At 32.4% G+C, this 18,034-nt stretch overlaps 1 protein-coding gene across 1 annotated transcript in view; it reads left to right on the forward strand.

Annotated features, from left to right (window-relative positions):
• The window catches only part of CadN (neural cadherin), a 953,627-nt gene extending 936,291 nt beyond the window's left edge, over positions 1-17,336 (forward strand). Inside the window, exons 37-39 of the mRNA XM_076414423.1 lie at positions 3,362-3,565; positions 3,625-3,789; positions 14,835-17,336. Coding sequence (XP_076270538.1) covers positions 3,362-3,565; positions 3,625-3,789; positions 14,835-14,947 — 482 coding nt within the window. The 3' untranslated portion in view covers positions 14,948-17,336. The remainder of the gene's footprint in view (positions 1-3,361; positions 3,566-3,624; positions 3,790-14,834) is intronic.
• The last annotated feature ends 698 nt before the right edge of the window (positions 17,337-18,034 follow it).

An 18,034-nucleotide genomic window follows, 5' to 3' on the forward strand; every position in this document is an offset into this window, starting at 1 on the left:
TAGAAGCAATAATAAAACGTTGGTTTGTTGACTTAAAACGTGATCGTAGAGACACCGATGATGCAGAACGCAATGGATGTCCAAATAAGGTGGTAACGAAAGACATCAAAAGAACGTGTTGCTTTTATATTGCATGAGCATTTTGCTTTTATTGCATTGACTATGAGAAACAACTATAAGAAAGATAAGAACGTTTTGATGATTCTGAGCAGTGTTTGGCTATGTTTAGACGTAACAAACCAGAGGATAGCAACTGGTGACTAACCTATTTTGAGGCAAGAGATAAATCGTTCTAGAAAAGTAGTGCTGAAATATTAAAGCAGCGCTGGAATGATTGTGTGGCTCTTGATGAAGATGATAGTTGATGATGAATAAAACCAATTTTGAACCAAAAAAAAACGCGTTTCCTTTATTACGACCAGGACTTTTCAGTCCATGTTTTAAGTATAAATACTAGTCTACAAATTTATCATACTAATAAATATGACTAACGTTCGCTAGTTTATAAAAATAAAATATGAATATCAAATTTCCATTACAACCCCACAGAATTAACATCAGATAATCGTAAGTCTCTCCGTTACCAGGCATTCTTTGCCGTTATTATGGATAGCTAGCGATAGCCAACCTCTAATATTTTGCCGTAAAGAATATCCGAAAATATATCCATTTCTCATCATCAGCTCTTCTTTGATACAAAGGCAATAAAAATGTATCAGACAGACAAATGATGCAATATACTTTTTTTCGTTGGCTATGAATAAGTATCTGTATTATAAAGCGTGTAAAAGCTGAAAATGATGGCTGCCTAAACGAGACGTATCAAAAAATAAGGTCTCACCATCAATACACTATTTTCTTATATCAGTTTATATTTAATAGCCTTTGTAGTTGGTAGAGTTTTGTAAAATATATTTTAAAAAAAGTTTAGATTAGCTTGTTAATATAAACATATTATATTGAACAAAAGTTTAAAAATTGCTTTTTATCAATCTTTAATGTTTTTTGAATTGAATTTCTGCCACTATTTCTACACAAATAGTCGACTTAACATCCGAAAATATAAAAATTACTGGAAAATAATACAAAAGAATTATTAAGATGTACTTTCAGGTACATTGGAATACATTGAAACACGTAATCCATCTAAGATATATGAAGACAGATGAGTAAATAGAAACATCTCTAACAAAGTTTAACGGGTATTTTTTTCTCTAAAATACCAACGAGACGACTGCTAAAGATAAAGCTCCGCGAAAAGCTTAAAATCGACTCTGAACCCTCCAATAAAAAGACCCAATATTATACCATAACGACGTCACTCGAAAGTTTCGTGAAAGTTGAGCGTCACAAAAAGAAATAGAATTTTGTTCTTGACAAAAATTAATGGTAAACGGTGGTCTCGATTTTTTTGCGCTCAAGAGAAACATCGCAATTTTTTCGAATTACCGGGAGCGCCGCTCTCCAAAAAGTTTCCTGTATTTCCTTTTTAATATCAAAGTTTAAAAACCCCCAATTGCATTCACTAGATGCAGTTTAAAACTTTATAAAATAAACCATTGAAACTTTTGTAACGTAGAGCACTTTGTTTACCCTCTAAATAGCACATTATATACTTTGTTTATAAGATTTTGCTAAAATAAGATAGTTTTGAAACAAGTATTTTTATAACCAAAACCTAATTAATTTAAAAAATAACACTTATGAAACTACCGAAACCTAGTTGATGTTATATAAATGCTCGATACGATATCGGAATTAGGGTGGGAAGTACTAGAACACCCCCCCCCCCCCCTGCAGTCTTTATTTATCATCATGCGACTACTACATGTTTAGACCACTGAAAGAAGCCCTCGAAGGTCAACACCGACGACGACGTAGAGGAGTTCGGAATTCTTCAATACCGGTATCAAAAAACTAGAAAACTCTATATTTTTGTATTTTTTTTCAATAGTGAATAAACGTGTCGTATTTGAGTATTTATCTCGATCATATTTGAATCTTGCATAAGACGAGACACAAAATAAGTGCAGAATAAATACATTATTATATATATATATATATATATATATATATATATATCCCAAATTAAAGTTCTTTCAATCTTATGATTTCCTGCGCCTTATCTGTATCTGGTTTAAGACGAAATCTTGGATAACTTCGTAAATTCATTTGGCAGTGTTGGGTTACTGGTCGGTTTGATGCATTAGTGCAATGAATCCAACCTCCCTCAAGTTATATTATTAAGTTTTTGGCAGTTTCCAATCTCCAGTCCATTTATGGATCTTATTTACTGCCACTCATATTTTTTCTATAGTCCAAGGAAGACATATGTCTTTTGCCACAATAATTGTGATATGAGCATATATTCTAAATACTGTTACTTTTGTTACTGAACTATCAGAAATACTGAGCAGATCCAAAAGTCGTCCCATGCCCCTACGAAACTGCAGTCAAAAATAGGTTTAAATGGAAAAAGCCCTTCATGTGAAAGTTTTTCTTTTAAAAGATTAATATTCTTTCGAAGAGATACTACTCCAGAAATTGACAATAGTTCCACAGTAACAATTTGCTCATCTTGTGGATTAGTCCCAAATGCCATACCCCATATGAGACTTCTATAAATATTGGGGGACAATATTTCTTATTTTTTCAAACGCCTATTTAATAACTTTTATTACGTTGAACACTTGGCCTATTGTTGGACTCGTCAAACTGAACATCTGGTGTTTTATAAGTAGTTCTATTTCTAGTAGTTAATTTTTAATAGCAATTTCTCAAGTAATTGTTGTTTTAAGTTGTACTTGTTCGGGGGGTTTATCAGGTTTTTTAAGCACAATTATTTGTATCACCTTAAAATATCCCGGAACATGCTTCGGTCTCAAATAAGCATTAAATATATAAGTTAATGAGTATTAAATAATTTGTTCTCTAGTTCTTGAGCATGGGCCAGGACTGTGAAGAAATCGGAGTTCTTCAACCTGTTCGATAGTTGCCATAGTATAACTGCCTTAGAGCCCTTTCGTCTGTATTATTAACACCAACGATTCACAAACTGACGATGACTTCAAATTGTTTTCGTTGCTCACAGCTGACGATTTCAGTTAGATTTCGATGAAAACAATAAAGCACTCAATATATTACTAATTTATTAAATCAACCATTTACATCGACCTGAATCGAGACAATGGTTGCACCATAGATAGTTTTTTCAATAATCTAAGTAAAATATCATCAATTCCAAAAATGCAAAAAATAGATAAAACAAATATCCTATAAAAGTAACCCAAATATATTTTATGCATGTGGAATTATCATACAATAAACAATAAATAATAATCAAATACCTCGTATTTTATAGTTTTGGTTCTGGTATTTGTCGTGTACAATCGAAGACGAGAAGCCCACATCAAATACCCAGGACCCGACGACGACGTCAGAGAAAACATCATCAACTACGACGACGAGGGAGGCGGTGAAGACGACATGACGGCCTTCGACATCACCCCTTTACAGATACCCATCAACGGACCCCATCCCGAAATCGATCCCAATAAAATTGGATGTAAGTTTGGACGATTGTTTCGAAATATGCTGTATTAACCTGAAAAAAATCTATTCCAGTTGCTGTTATGGTACCTGGACAAGAACCAAACGTCGGCAGCTTCATAGACGAGCACAAAAAACGGGCCGATTGCGATCCAAACGCGCCACCTTTCGACGACCTGAGAAATTACGCCTACGAAGGTGGCGGCAGTACTGCCGGTTCTCTTAGTTCCTTGGCTTCCGGTAGGTAGACGCAGTTTCGTGTTAGGCGAGGCAAACAAGTTTTAAAACCTTATTTTCATTACGCTATACCTAACGTACGATTGAATATCATTTCTTGTTAATCGGTGTGCTAAAACTCCGCACTTCAGCTTCAGGAATTGATGTTTCAAACATTTTCTTCAAGTTAACTACACCGTAACTATAAGAAAGTATGTTTCTCTTTCAAAAAAATGCCACCAATTACTAGTCAACTTTGTTTTTCCATAGGTAAACTTTAAATAATTCATTATAATAAATTAATGAAACAATAAAAATTTCAGGTATAGTTGGGTTATCAAGAAAGTTTTTTTGATTAGAACTAAGAAAGTATCGCTAGAAACTGTTGGGACTAAATGAAAAAAATGAAAGTAATCGAAGCCAAAAACAAATAATTACGTACGTATCTTGACGTTACGAAATATTTGCAACCTAATTTAAGTGCAGCTAACAGTTTTTAATTCATAGAAGAACTTAAAATTAATTTATAACATAAATTATTAGAAAAGATTATTAATCTCTAATTTCATGGTTATGTCTTTAGAGAGTTATTAATGTCTTATATGTTTGTGAACATTTTTATGCAAAACAAAGCCTTAGTTGCTGTATTGGAGGAAATTACAAAATTATTACGAGAAGAGAAATTGAATTTATGAATGTATATTACTACCAGTAAGGATCTGTTAGTATACTGTAAATTAATTCAGTAACATTACTAAAATTCACAATATAAATAATAATGACAATATATTCTACACGTAACATTAGCAGGCAACATCAGGCAGAAATTATAAAATGTAACCAGTTATCTAACGCTCTTCTATGGAGTATGTTAAATGTGTAAATATCAATTTTTATTGTTCTTAGTGATTATTAAAAATATTAGGTGTAAACATGTACGTTTAATAATAGTTTGGAATATAAACTATAGTGCAAATATACAAGTACATAAATGCTAAAAAATTAAGCGAAAATTCCAAACATGCAAGGAACATTTTGGATACATTAATGATATAGAAAAATGCAAATGTAAAGGAAACTATCGATAATATGTGAATGAATATATCTTAATTGAATATACTGATGCTATCATTGAAATATACCATATTTGACATAACATTTATTTTGTTTCTTTCGTGTTCATTAATATTTTAAATAATTTAACAATAACAACAACAATTTTCAATTATTCAGTGGAGAAGAAAACTATATTGTAAAATCTAAGCAACATAATAACTATCTATTGATTCAAGTTTGGCTTTATTTTGAGTTAAGCAACTCTTGCAATTCCATTGATTCCCCTAAAATATTGGTATGAGAAACCTTAATAAATTTATTTCTCAATGAAATACGAACATGTAAACAGTAAGAACGTGAAATATATCCGAACTTAATTGAAATATTATTCATTTTTCACAACTAGCCAATCACATCTTACCTCTTATTCACTTCCATGTAGTCTCAATTTCCTTAACCGATCTGATGTTCATGATATAGTTTGTACTGCATAGCTGGAAAAACCAAAGTACTGACAACTAACAGATCGTTTACTATTGTAAATCTCAACGGGATCCAGCTATAACAAGCGCAGATGTATTTAGGATCAATAATACATGAAAAGAAAGTAACATATATTAATACTGCTAAAGTAATAAACCGAATCGACCAAACTCCTGTTTCTGTTTCCTAAAATGGAGCATGAACAATAGGGGAAATATTGCAATCAAATATACCTTGCCAATCTTTCTCTATGGCTCCAAGACACTGTTCTTTCATATGCGATACTTCAGACAAATTCTTCATGTTTCTTTCCAAGATAGTATCAACAATGTTATTCACTTAAGATTCGATAATCAATGTACCATTGAGAAACAAGTTCCGATACACAATTATAATGGGTCGAACATGTCTGGCGAATGAAAAATAAATTAATTCATCTTAAATTTTTGAGACGAAATCAAACTTTTGGATAGAAGGTACAGCAGACACTATTTGAAGTCCTGCGACACCAATAACAGCGTATTAGTTGAGAAGCAACCACTCTAATATATTTTCGCTGCGGCAGTATATCAGATTATGTTGTTCTCGGGTTATTTCAAATGTATATATTTAAATTCAAGCAAATGTAATTGTTGTGTTGACGAATTAATTTCTACTCTAATATAAAATCTCATTCAATAAGTGCCCGGTCCGTCATAAATATAACGCCACCTTTCAAAGTTATGTATGTTCATTTGTTGTCTGTGTATTGGCTTTGTTTGTTTATTCGAACACTCACTACTATTTGGTGGAAAAAATTTCCATGGGAACAGAACACTGATTAAATTGAAAGTTGTTTATTTCGATGTTAAAGACCGGATATTAGATTAGGTCAAGAGTACGTGGAAATGCCAAGGAAACTAATGAAATAATTAAGAGGAAACATAGTTTTTTATACCCGGAACCACATGGTACAAATCCTTTAGGGTTGTCAACCTCAGAATCCAGCTTGCGATAATTTGTGTTAGCCTAAAGAGTTGTAGCAGTCACTAGATCACTCCCCTCTAAGTGGAACTACTGCGGAACATACCTCTCTGGGGTGAAAGTTCTTTAGGACTCTTGCAACCACGTCATCAATGGCTCGGGGAATGCTTAGACTACAACTAACATAATAATCCTACATATCACCAGCTTCAAATGGCACGTATTAGAATTTCATGACGTGTCTGGTATTCAGTTTAGAAGTTACAATGAAACAATTTTAGTTCACCGTTATCTATTTGCTTTTTTATTCTTTTGTATACTCCAAGGATGTTTTTTTCAAGTTTAGTTTACATTAAGAAATGATTGTCGAAGTTGAAGCCATAACTTGATGAATAAAACGTGTAGTTTCCTCTAGATTAGATTATAACTAAGTAGTATTTTACACTATAATACCAAAATTACTTTCATAATAACCCAATACTCTACAAAATCGTATTCTTATAAGTATACATTTGATATGTAATAAATGGTAAATCATCATATCATCTATCGACATATTTCAATAACTTGAATTAACGGAGACAATAACTTGAGTTATGAAACAATATATTAATAAAAACATCAGATAACGTTTTAAAACTTGAATGTGCGCATTAAAAAATATGCCGGTAATAAATCTGTTGCATAAGTTAACAAAACATTTTGTATTGTTGGCATTCTAACATTACTGAAAATTAAATATTTGTTATTGCAAATGATTAAATTGTTTATTTCGTTGACGATCGGCAGACGGATGCTATTCGGCATAAAAATCAAGTACGTCATAGATAAACATGCTTACTGCTTCCTTCAGAACAAACCAAAACCCGATCAATTCACTTTCTTTTGTTCGAAAAGTCAACTTCATACACTACCGCTCATAATTCATTCTGTACACCTAAAGTAAACATTAATGTCAATCTCAATTGATTCTTACCTATACTAGCTCGAATCAGTCATGAAAATATGCTCAGGGCCATATATCGTTGTAAGTTACAGGCTTTTAACTCAAGTATGATAAATTGCAATTACCATATTTTCCAATATCCGAGGCCGCACTCCTTTTATTATAATTTTATAGGTGCGAAAATATATAAAGCTTTATGGTTTCGAAACCGATGAGCTTTTATTACCCAGTCATTTGTGGTTATGAAAAATTTCCAAAAAAAAACTTTTTTTCGGTCATTTCACAAGGGATCATAAAATATGTTTTATGGCATGACGTAAGAAAAACATAGTACGCCTTGACGTTAAATGTGGGTTGTATTAATAAAAACAAGATGACATAAAATAGAGTGAGACAAATATCGTTAATAAAGATACCTGTAAAGTTGAAACATAACTTGAAACGTCAAAACGGTCCCCTACATGGGATATTAACAACAAAAGTCCTACACGCTTGAGCTGCATTTTCCCTTTTAATTAAAACAAAAGATAAAAACGGAGGTTTTATAACTAAACTATGAAACTCAAACTGAAAATTGTTAACAAATATTTAGCTTTTATTTTTTTTTAATCTTTCCACCGTAATTAGTTGTGAAAGCCATCTTTTGAAAACGGTCGGAACTTATTCATTAACCCATTATTATTTATAATATATGATCAATTAATTACTAATCGACAAACAAAAGAAACTATAATGAAACTCACTAAATGAATTGAAATCATCTCCAAAGAAATTTTGAATAAACTTATTAAATCCAAATATCAATATACTTATGAACGGTAGTGTATACACCTGCTACTTCACTGGCACTCTGTTATATCTGGGCACTTCTTTCTATCAGTACATGATTACATTCATAACCATGTCTTATTTTGGTGCTACGTATAAGATTTTAATTATTAATTTACATTATTTACCATCTTTCACTTGGTTATGAAGGTAAATGAAGAATTATATACTTATATTTTATGTAATAGTTGTCAACAAGTATTTGTTTTCTTAAAATAAGGTATTTTAAGATCGTTTATTGTAAGTAACAGTTCAAACATAATCTCATTTTTATGATAATCAAATATTTACAGAATTATTAAAAAAATTTGTATCAACGATTTAAAATATACTAAACTATTATCTGAGATATTCCGTAGCAAAACTTGTTTTATCCATTTTGAGTTCCTTTGAAGTTCCACAATATAGGAAGAGAAGAAAAAGTAATATACGTTTTTTAAGTTTCACGAGTTCTATTAAAAAAAATAAAATTTAAAACTATAAAATTAAAACACGAATACAAAAAAAGACATCGTACGTAGTAAATTCCTAATCGTAAGATACTTATTTGTACCAGCTATTACTCTATTTATTTTGATTATGTATTATAGTTTACACAAGACAATTTAATTGAAGGCTCCGAATTCCTTAGACTTCCACTGCTTCCCTTATGGATACTTCCCTTCATCTATATTCTACAAAAGAGCACCCTAACTCCTTCACAAGCGCAAACATTTTTAAATTCCTTCTCAATCTGGAATACAAACACATTTCTACCAACAAATCCAATACAGGACTTAATTGTACCTTTATCTGATGGGCAATGATATAATGAAGTCAACCGTCCACTCTCCAACTCATTATCGAGAGAGAGCTTATCGAGAATACAAGTATCCACACTGGCTTCTATTCTGTCATCAAAACCTTTATCAAAGACACAGTTCAAAGACACTGGGTTTTAGGGTATGGAACACGTTGCAATAAAGTGAAACTGAATCGGCTGATACTTTTCTACTATTACTTTTCCCATGGCCACTTTACCTTCTCAAATGCAACAGCAAGCTATTAAAATGTATGGCCATTCCCCTGTCACTGTCTTGTTCATAACTCCCACTAAAATAACAGGTCAATTAAAGTCCCCTGCCTGACACATAGAAGGCGCTACTAGAATTAAATCAATCCATAAGTTTTTTAGTTAGCCCTAACCCTCAAAAGATGCGTGTATAAATTTGACAGCTGTCAGATCATTAATTTATAAATTATTTTGAGTGAAGCAACTTTTGTTATTGTGAAAAAAATGGATGAAAAAGAATTTCCCGTGTTAATAAAATATTGCTTTTTGAAGGGAAAAAATATACTTGAAGCAATAACTTGGCTTGATGCCGAGTTTCCGGACACTGCTCCAGGAAAATCAACCATCAAGGATTGGTATGCTACGTTTAGACGTGGTGAAATGAACACCGAAGACGGTGAACGCAGTGGACTCCCAAAAGAGGTTGTTAGCGACAAAAACATTTAAAAAATCCACAAACTGATTTTGAATGACGGCAAATTGAAATTAAATGAAATAGCAGACACTCTAAAGATATCAACTGAATGTTTACATCATATCATTCAAGAATATTTGGGCATGAGAAAGCTCTGTGCAAAGTGGGTGCCGCGCAAGCTCACTTTTGGTCAAAAACAATAACGAGTTGATGATTCGGAGCAGTGTTTGAAGATGATCAAGCGTAATTAACCCGAGTTTTTGCATCGACATGTGACAATGGATGAAACATGGCTCCATCGTTTCACTGCGAAATCCAATCGACAATCAACCGAGTCGACTGCACACGATTTTGTCTGTATTTTGGAAGGCGCATGGAATAATTTTCATTGACAACCTTGAAAAAGGAAGGACCATCAACAGCGGCTATTTCATAGCGTTATTAGATCGTTGAAGGACGAAATCGCCGAAAAACGGCCGCGTTTGAAGAAAAAGAAAGGTGCTGAAAAGAATGAATTGAAAAAATCCCGAATTGCTTCCTCCTCCACCGTATTCTCTAGATCTGGCTCCCAGCGACTATTTCCTGTTCTCATATCTCAAAAGAATGCTCGCTGGGAAGAAACTTTCATCGAATAAAGAGGTAATCGCCGAAGCTGAGGCCTATTTTAAAGCAAAGGACAAATCGTACTACCAAAATGGTATCGAAAAGTTAGAGGGCCGTTATAATCAGTGTATCACCCTTGAAAGGAATTATGTTGAATAAAGAAAACTAATTTTGACAAAAAAAATTGTTTTACTATGGTAGACCGGGGACTTTTCAATTGACTTGTTAATACTCGAACTGAATAACCCTGATTGGCAATAATAGTGATAGGTCGACGAAACTTCTGAGAAATATTGTTTAATATTATAGGATTCGACATATGCTTCAAATGTTTTATGAAATGCCATTCTGAATGTTAATATATCGTTCTTCCTTACTACTTGATCACTCATTTTATCTAAACATACATATTTGTTATCACATATTTTATCTTAATTTATTATATACATTTTACTTATATATACAGCAAGTCCCGTATTAAAAGAACAAAAGTTAGAATCGAGATGAGGATGAAAATAGATCTACAGCCAGAACATATAACCTTATGGCATATTGCAATGCTTTCAACTGATTTTTAAACTCATAAAGCACCATTTTCAAAAAAAGATTCAAATTAAAATTCACAACAGAAATATTCTTCAAAAATTAGAGTTCAAAGAACGTAGATCACTTTTTCCAAGCGCCTAACCTTACCCTTAATTTCTAACAATAAACTGCAAACCATATAAAGTCGTGAATGCCTTTCTGAGATATCAGTCACTTTTCTGGAAAAGACAAGTTTTACTTCAGAACGTCTCATTTATTCACTTCACCTGAAGAGAAACTTATACTTGTTAAATATTTTGTAGAACATATGTTATCGAATGACACTGCCGACGTGTTTTTTTTTGCATGTTTGTACATATATGTACATAAAAACACGGATTGAATTTATATGAAGGATTCAATACAATATATATAAAAGTACACATTGTACCGGGATAAATATTTTCCTAGAATATCTTTTTTTTAAGAAAATAAAATGACCTTTCTCTTATCCATCGTTATACGTTTTTTATATAATATTGATTTTACCTTTTGTTTTAAAATGAACGTTTTTCGACCAATATTAATAATATATGGCATAGCTACATTAAAACATTACATTCTCAAGACAAAGAGAGAGATAAAAACACTATTGTAGACAATTATGATAAATTAAAGTATAATACTTTAAATTATAAACTTTATTAAATTGCTGCTCTAAGTTATTTATACTGTAATGTAATTAAAATTTATAGCTCTTATCTTTTGGTAAATCCTTACAATTAAAAGTTTGACGTTCATATCTTGACGTTTGAGGTTCATATTACTTATATTATATTATCTATTGAAAGTAATAATCCGGTATTTCTTTTCAGTCACAAATTAGACAAGAGTTTAATTCTGGAGAATCATACCGTTAGCACAAGGATTTGGATTTACAACGTTGTCAGTTATTGCAAATTATACGTACATTTGAAGAATATAACATAGATTATATTATCTTGAATTCACAAACTAACCTAATATTTCCATTGAGACTTAAGTTACAAATTGTTGGTACATGAAAAATGTAATGTGAAGAAACTTATGAAAAAATAATTGTGAAAGTAAAAAGGGAAAATCAAAAAGAGACAAACAAAAGTTATACTTTTGTATTTGTATATTTGAAGGGTATATATATATTCCTGAAATCACAAATTAACCCAGAATCTCCCTTGAAACTCAAGTTCAAATTTAACAAAGTTTACCGGTTGTTATTTTAAGTTTCTTTATTATAACTAAATTGTTTAACCTTTAGAAGTATATTTAATTTTAAAAGGAAAAAGAGACAATAAAATAATATGTAAGGTCACAAACATAATTTTTTTATCAATATATAAAAACACAAGTATCCATTTATTTTAAAAATTACTCAATAACATACCTTCTACGCCAATAAAATATCGATATGCAAAACAGCACGGAAACATTTTTATCAATTAATTCAATACAAGCAAGGAATGCAAATCAAATCTATATGATTTAAGTTTGTGTGTAGAAGACAATCATGGCTCTAATCTTTTAACATTTCATATTGTCCTTTTTTTATGTGAGGTGGATATCCAGAAACTAAGATTGTGACTTATATAACACCCATCCTGTATTCTTGACCTCTACCCATGCTTCAACATTTGTAACGTCACTTTTTTGCTTTGTACCTATGAACATAAGTTTGCTTAAGTCTTTATAAGTCAATAAATCTAGTCTTTCCAACATGTTAATGCTTAAATTAACTCTGGTTTCATCCAATATAACATCTATTTTTTAAATTTTACCAGCTAGTTTGGCTGCAACCATATTATTATCTGATTTTTATAACTCTCACATTTTGATACACTCTTATGAATTTAGATGTGGTAATATTTGGTAATACCAAAATAGGAATCTCCAACCTTAAGGAAGGAGAATTTAGTTGTTCTTTCAGTATAATCTTTCCAGGCCTCATAATCGTCAAGCGACTTCAATGGTGTTCAATCTTAATATTGTGGAATATGATCAATGAGCTATGATATCGATAACATATGCTCACATAAAGAACATAGAGTCATATTTATCTCTATTTCTAAGTCTGCCTAATCAACTATATCAAAAATATAATGAATTTGGTACATAATTCAATCAAAATTGCAATGGACCTGGATACGCACCTGGATGGAATATGAAGGCAATATGTATGTTGCGAGTAAAGGTGTTATAAGAGTTTTCGATTACTGCCCGCTGAGATGATTTATCTATCACTGCCTGCTATAAATAAACTATAAACAACAAAATTCTTAACCATACATAACAAAGCCTTTACCAGTACCAGGATTAAATCTAGAATGGCCTCTGCAGTTCATTGGATTCTACTCCCTTGGATTCTCAAACTTTCTCTCGATTGGTTGTAAATGACAACGTCGCAAAATCAGGCGGAAGCTACCAAAGTTTACCTGCTATGATTCTCCAAAAATATCCATTATTCAAATTTAGTATCGGTTTGGCTTTAAAATTTCAAATTAGTTAATTTTAACTTTTAACTGTTACAATACGACATTGTGATAACATAATACATAACAGGTCAATTGAAAAGTCCCCGGTCTGACACATAGATGGCGCTACTATAATTAAATCCATATGTTTTTTAGTTAGCCCTAACCCTCAAAAGTTGCATGTTTAAATTAAACAGCTGTCGGATCATTAGTTTGTTAATTGTAGTATTTTGAGTGAAGCAACTTTTGTTATTGTGAAAAAAAATGGCTTGAATTTCGCGTGTTAATAAAATGTTGCTTTTTGAAGGAGCAATTGAAGAAAAAACTTGGCTTGATGCCGAGCTTCCGGACATTGCCCCAGGAAAATCAACCATCAAGGATTGGTAAGCTAAATTAAGACGTGGTGAAATGGCCACCGAAGACGGTGAAAGAAGTGGACGCCCAAAAGAGGTTGTTACCGACGAAAACATTTTAAAAATCCATAAAATGATTTTGAATGACTATAAATTGATACTTGGGTATGAGAAAGCTCTGTGCAAAGTGGGTGTCGCGCGAACTCACTTTTGACGAAAAACAATGACGAGTTGATGATTCGGAGCAGTGTTTGAAGATGATCGAGAGTAATAAACCCGACTTTTTGCATCAATATGTGACATTGGATGAAACATGGTTGCATAATTTCACTCTGAAGTCCAATCGACAGTCATCCGAGTGGACTGCACACGATGAACCCGCTCCAAAGCGTGGGAAAACGCAACAGTCGGCTGGCAGGATTATGGCGTCTGTATTTTGGGATGCGCTTGGAATAATTTTCATTGACTACCTTGAAAAAGGAAGGATCATCAACAGCGACTATTACATAACGTTATTGGAAAATCGCCGAAAAACGGCCGAATTTGAAGAAAAAGAAAGTGCTGCTTCACCAAGACTGGCTTCAAGAATTGTAGTTCGAATTGCTTCCTCATCCACAGTATTCTCCAGATCTGGCCCCCAGCGACTATTTCCTGGTCTCAGATCTTAAAATAATGTCCACTGGGAAGAAATTTTCGTCGAATGAAGAGGTCGCCGAAACTGAAAGCTATTTTGAAGCAAAGAACAAATCATACTACACAAATGGTATCGAAAAGTTGGAGGGTCGCTATAGTCAATGTATCACGCTTGAAGGGAATTATGTTGAATAAAAAAAAATTTTGCCAAAAAAATTTGTTTTATTATGGTAGACCGGTGATTTTAATTGACCTGTTATGGTGTTAGATTTTAACGGCTTAGAAGGTATAATATTAATGTCTGACAGTCAAACATATTCAAAGACCATAAGTTACAAGCGTTATATCTAATATAAATCGAGATAAAATGCATAAAGAACGTGTAGAGGAACTAAAAGTACCTGAACAAACAGTCAGAAAGGTTACATTATTTTAAAATTGGTTCAAAACGAAAAAACTAGGTACTCACTTTCTAATTAAGACTCCAGAGACACTGTAATAATGGGAAAGTTGTTGAGTACAATTTTGCTATGTTATAAACATATTTTATAACATATATATAGATTTATATAACTAGATTTATTTTGTAGCAATATAATTTATTATAGATTATTAAAATGGTTGATATTACAATGTGTACTTTTAAAAAACGCGTTTAAAAATTTGTTCGTAACGTCAACATTACCGACGCCACTATCATTTTCAGGTACCGACGACGAACAGCAAGACTACGGCTATTTGGATGCATGGGGCCCACGTTTCGACAAACTGGCCGACATGTACGCCGCCCCCGGGGAAGAGACTGAACTCGAAGAGTAAAACTTATAACCTATAACTAAAGAATACCTTCATTTCTCAACCAAAGAAAAAAATCACATTAGGGTTAAGTTACGAATTACTTGAATAAAAATTGAGCAGACCACGATAATCAGTTACCATTATTTGCTGTAGCTTTTTTAAACCAAAAACAGAAAACAAAACGCAACCGGTTTTCAGTTTTTATTGAAGTAAACGATATGGTTTAACGTATTTGTATAAAACAACTATATGGCACATCGCGTGACAAGGAAAAGGGCATTCTTCTTCCCCTCCATCCCGTTTCGAAGGTATTTCCTAACCATCTCTTAAGGCTTCGATGTGTTGCATGTTTTTATAATGATAAGACTGTCCCCCCCCCCCCACACCCTCACACTTAAGTTTTGACGGGTGCTGAATGGTGAGCAAACCTTTTTTTATCGATAAAATGAAAACCCCCTCCCCCCACAGTGTAGTGTGAAGGAAGAGGTTTGCTTCCGAAGCAATATTACTAGATACCCTCGTTTAATTTAGCATAACAATTACTATAGTAGAGAATTTTATTAAATATTGATATTGAAGTTGATACAGTTTTCCATGAACACCCACGTATTTAGTTCGTATCTAATCGCCCCCCACACCAAAATAATAAACTCGATTTAAACTGGACGCTACTGATTATAGACGGTATTAAATTCACTGCCAACGGAGAATAACAATACTCTGCACCCGAAAACCGAAAAGGGTTAATTTTTCCCGCTCTAATTGTTGGAAATGCGTGGGTAGTTTCTGACTCTATAACAATTGTTAAATAATACGTTTCCGTTTACTTCCTTTGTAAAGCACAGAAGTTTTTAAGGCAAATATCGATAACGCAGTATTTCTACATAATTTGTTTTAAGTAGAACAAGTCACTAATTTCTAGGAAAAAATTAATATATAATACAGGTAAATTAGCGTTAGAAATTCACTGTGAATGTTTGTTGAATACGGTTTTGCGCGAAGCTCCAGCGAACCCCTACCAAAGACAACCAACGACCCATAACATGGTTCGTTCGATCGAGCTTTCGGGTTGGTGTTCGCGACGGCCCAGCCAGAGGCCTTTTCGTATGAAATGTCATGTATATAGCGCATCTAAAACAAATCACGTATTTTATATTTAAAGCACTGTACTTTGCCATATGTTAAATAACGTTTAGATTATGTTAAGATAATAACTTGATACTCATTTAAGTAATTCTTAGGTTTAATAATAAAACGAATTGTATAAGGTTTCGTTTTCCTCTTTTTTTACTAAATTAGATTCGTTCGGGACAACGGGGGCTTCAAGGTGATATTAGCTCGGACTGATTCTTATTCTTAACCAAGGTCTCTCACCTAAAGTTAGTTATAATTATATTAATGGTTATATTGATGTTAGCTAATATTGATTTCGAAGCCCTCACCATTAAACCTATACTCTGTCCATTTTTTGTAAATGAAGACTGACGTCAATTTTACCACTTTCACGGCATAAACTTGACGTAAGTTCGACATAACGTAAAGTTATTAGTGAAGATCTTTTAGAACAATGTGTGAGAGATTTCTCTTGAATTTAAGAGAGAACAACCACGCGTGGAGATTTATCGACTGTTATATTTCCCCGCCGACATGAGATTTTTCACCAATCGTCTCTATACCAAAAACATTAAGAAATTATTTAGATGATACAACAAAACTTGTCATAAAAACCGCTGCATAGCTCTGAGTTTTAATTTTTTGTAGGTATGTATATAGAAGCAAACGAAAGCCAGTATGAAAGAGCGAGATTGAGATGAATGGAAGTTGTGCCAATATTAACTTATACATGTAATAAAAAATGAATGGGTGTAACTAATTACGTGTTTGCACCACTTACATTCGGTTAATTCATTGTATAATCGGTCTTATGAACATTAAATAGCACCATTGTGTACCATCAAAGATAACGAAGTCACCAACACATATAAAACAGAGCAAGAACTTTTGTATTCGAATAAATATGGTTTACCCAATATTACAAACTAAGAGAGAATTGTGTAACAGATAAATTCAACGATAGGAATTGGAACGAGTAAGGTGAAAAAAAAATTAAATACATATCCAAATATTCATCAAATTGGCCATGGTTCGGAACCACATCTATTATAATTTGTTCGGTATGAAATTACTAAAGCTACAGCGAAAGTGACAAAATTTCTTGCTCTATAACCACTCTATTCGTTACCATTAAGTTATATTTATTTATTTATATTTGTGTCGAGGATTTTATATATCAATACATTGTATATTTTTAGTTTTTTAAAAAGAACTTGCTCTTAGAAATGTTATGTGTCTGTGGTATGTCTAAATTTTATTTACTATTTTTTATTTAAATAAAATTCTATAGAAATAATGTTATTGTTTTATTTGGATTTTAGCCCCATCATGACAAAACAATAAAGTTTATTCAAAATGACCCTGTGAAGTGTAGCATCAAAAATATCTACACTATGCAAAACGAGTTGGTGCGACAATATTGCGACGTTTTAATGTCATAAACTTAGATGACGTGTTTTCATTGTTTTATTGAACAGACTATAATATAAGAAGTTTTTTGTTTCTAGAATAATTATTGATAGAACAAAAAATTTCAACGGTGACAGTGACGCATAACTTACATCAACCGTAAAAAATGGGTATGTCTACGGCCTTAGATGCGTTGTTCTTTAAAATAACTTATATCACTTTGACGTATTGAACGGGCAGTATGAAAGAAAATAATTACTTCAAAAATTGGCATCCCGTTGCTTTCAAACTAAATAATCTTAACTTGTCTATGAATCGGTAATGATCTCCTTCGCTAATAAAATTAATAAATGGCATTATTCTTACTGGTTTCTTCTTGGAGCCTTTGAAGAACTCTTTCTCTCTTCATTAGACAATCGACATATCCAGGATTATAACCCATATATGTACTTCAAATGTAGCCTAATTGTCAAATTTTAATCAAATAATCATTTTTTATAAATTCTGCTCCTGTAGATTAACCAGTTTATTAATTCATCAGTAAATTTTTTTTCCGTGTATTGCCAATTCCACTGCACTTGCCTT

This window comes from Rhynchophorus ferrugineus, unplaced genomic scaffold (assembly GCF_030347505.1).
Source record: "Rhynchophorus ferrugineus isolate W39M unplaced genomic scaffold, kcgeb_rfMv2 rfM9, whole genome shotgun sequence".
NCBI lineage: Eukaryota > Metazoa > Arthropoda > Insecta > Coleoptera > Curculionidae > Rhynchophorus > Rhynchophorus ferrugineus.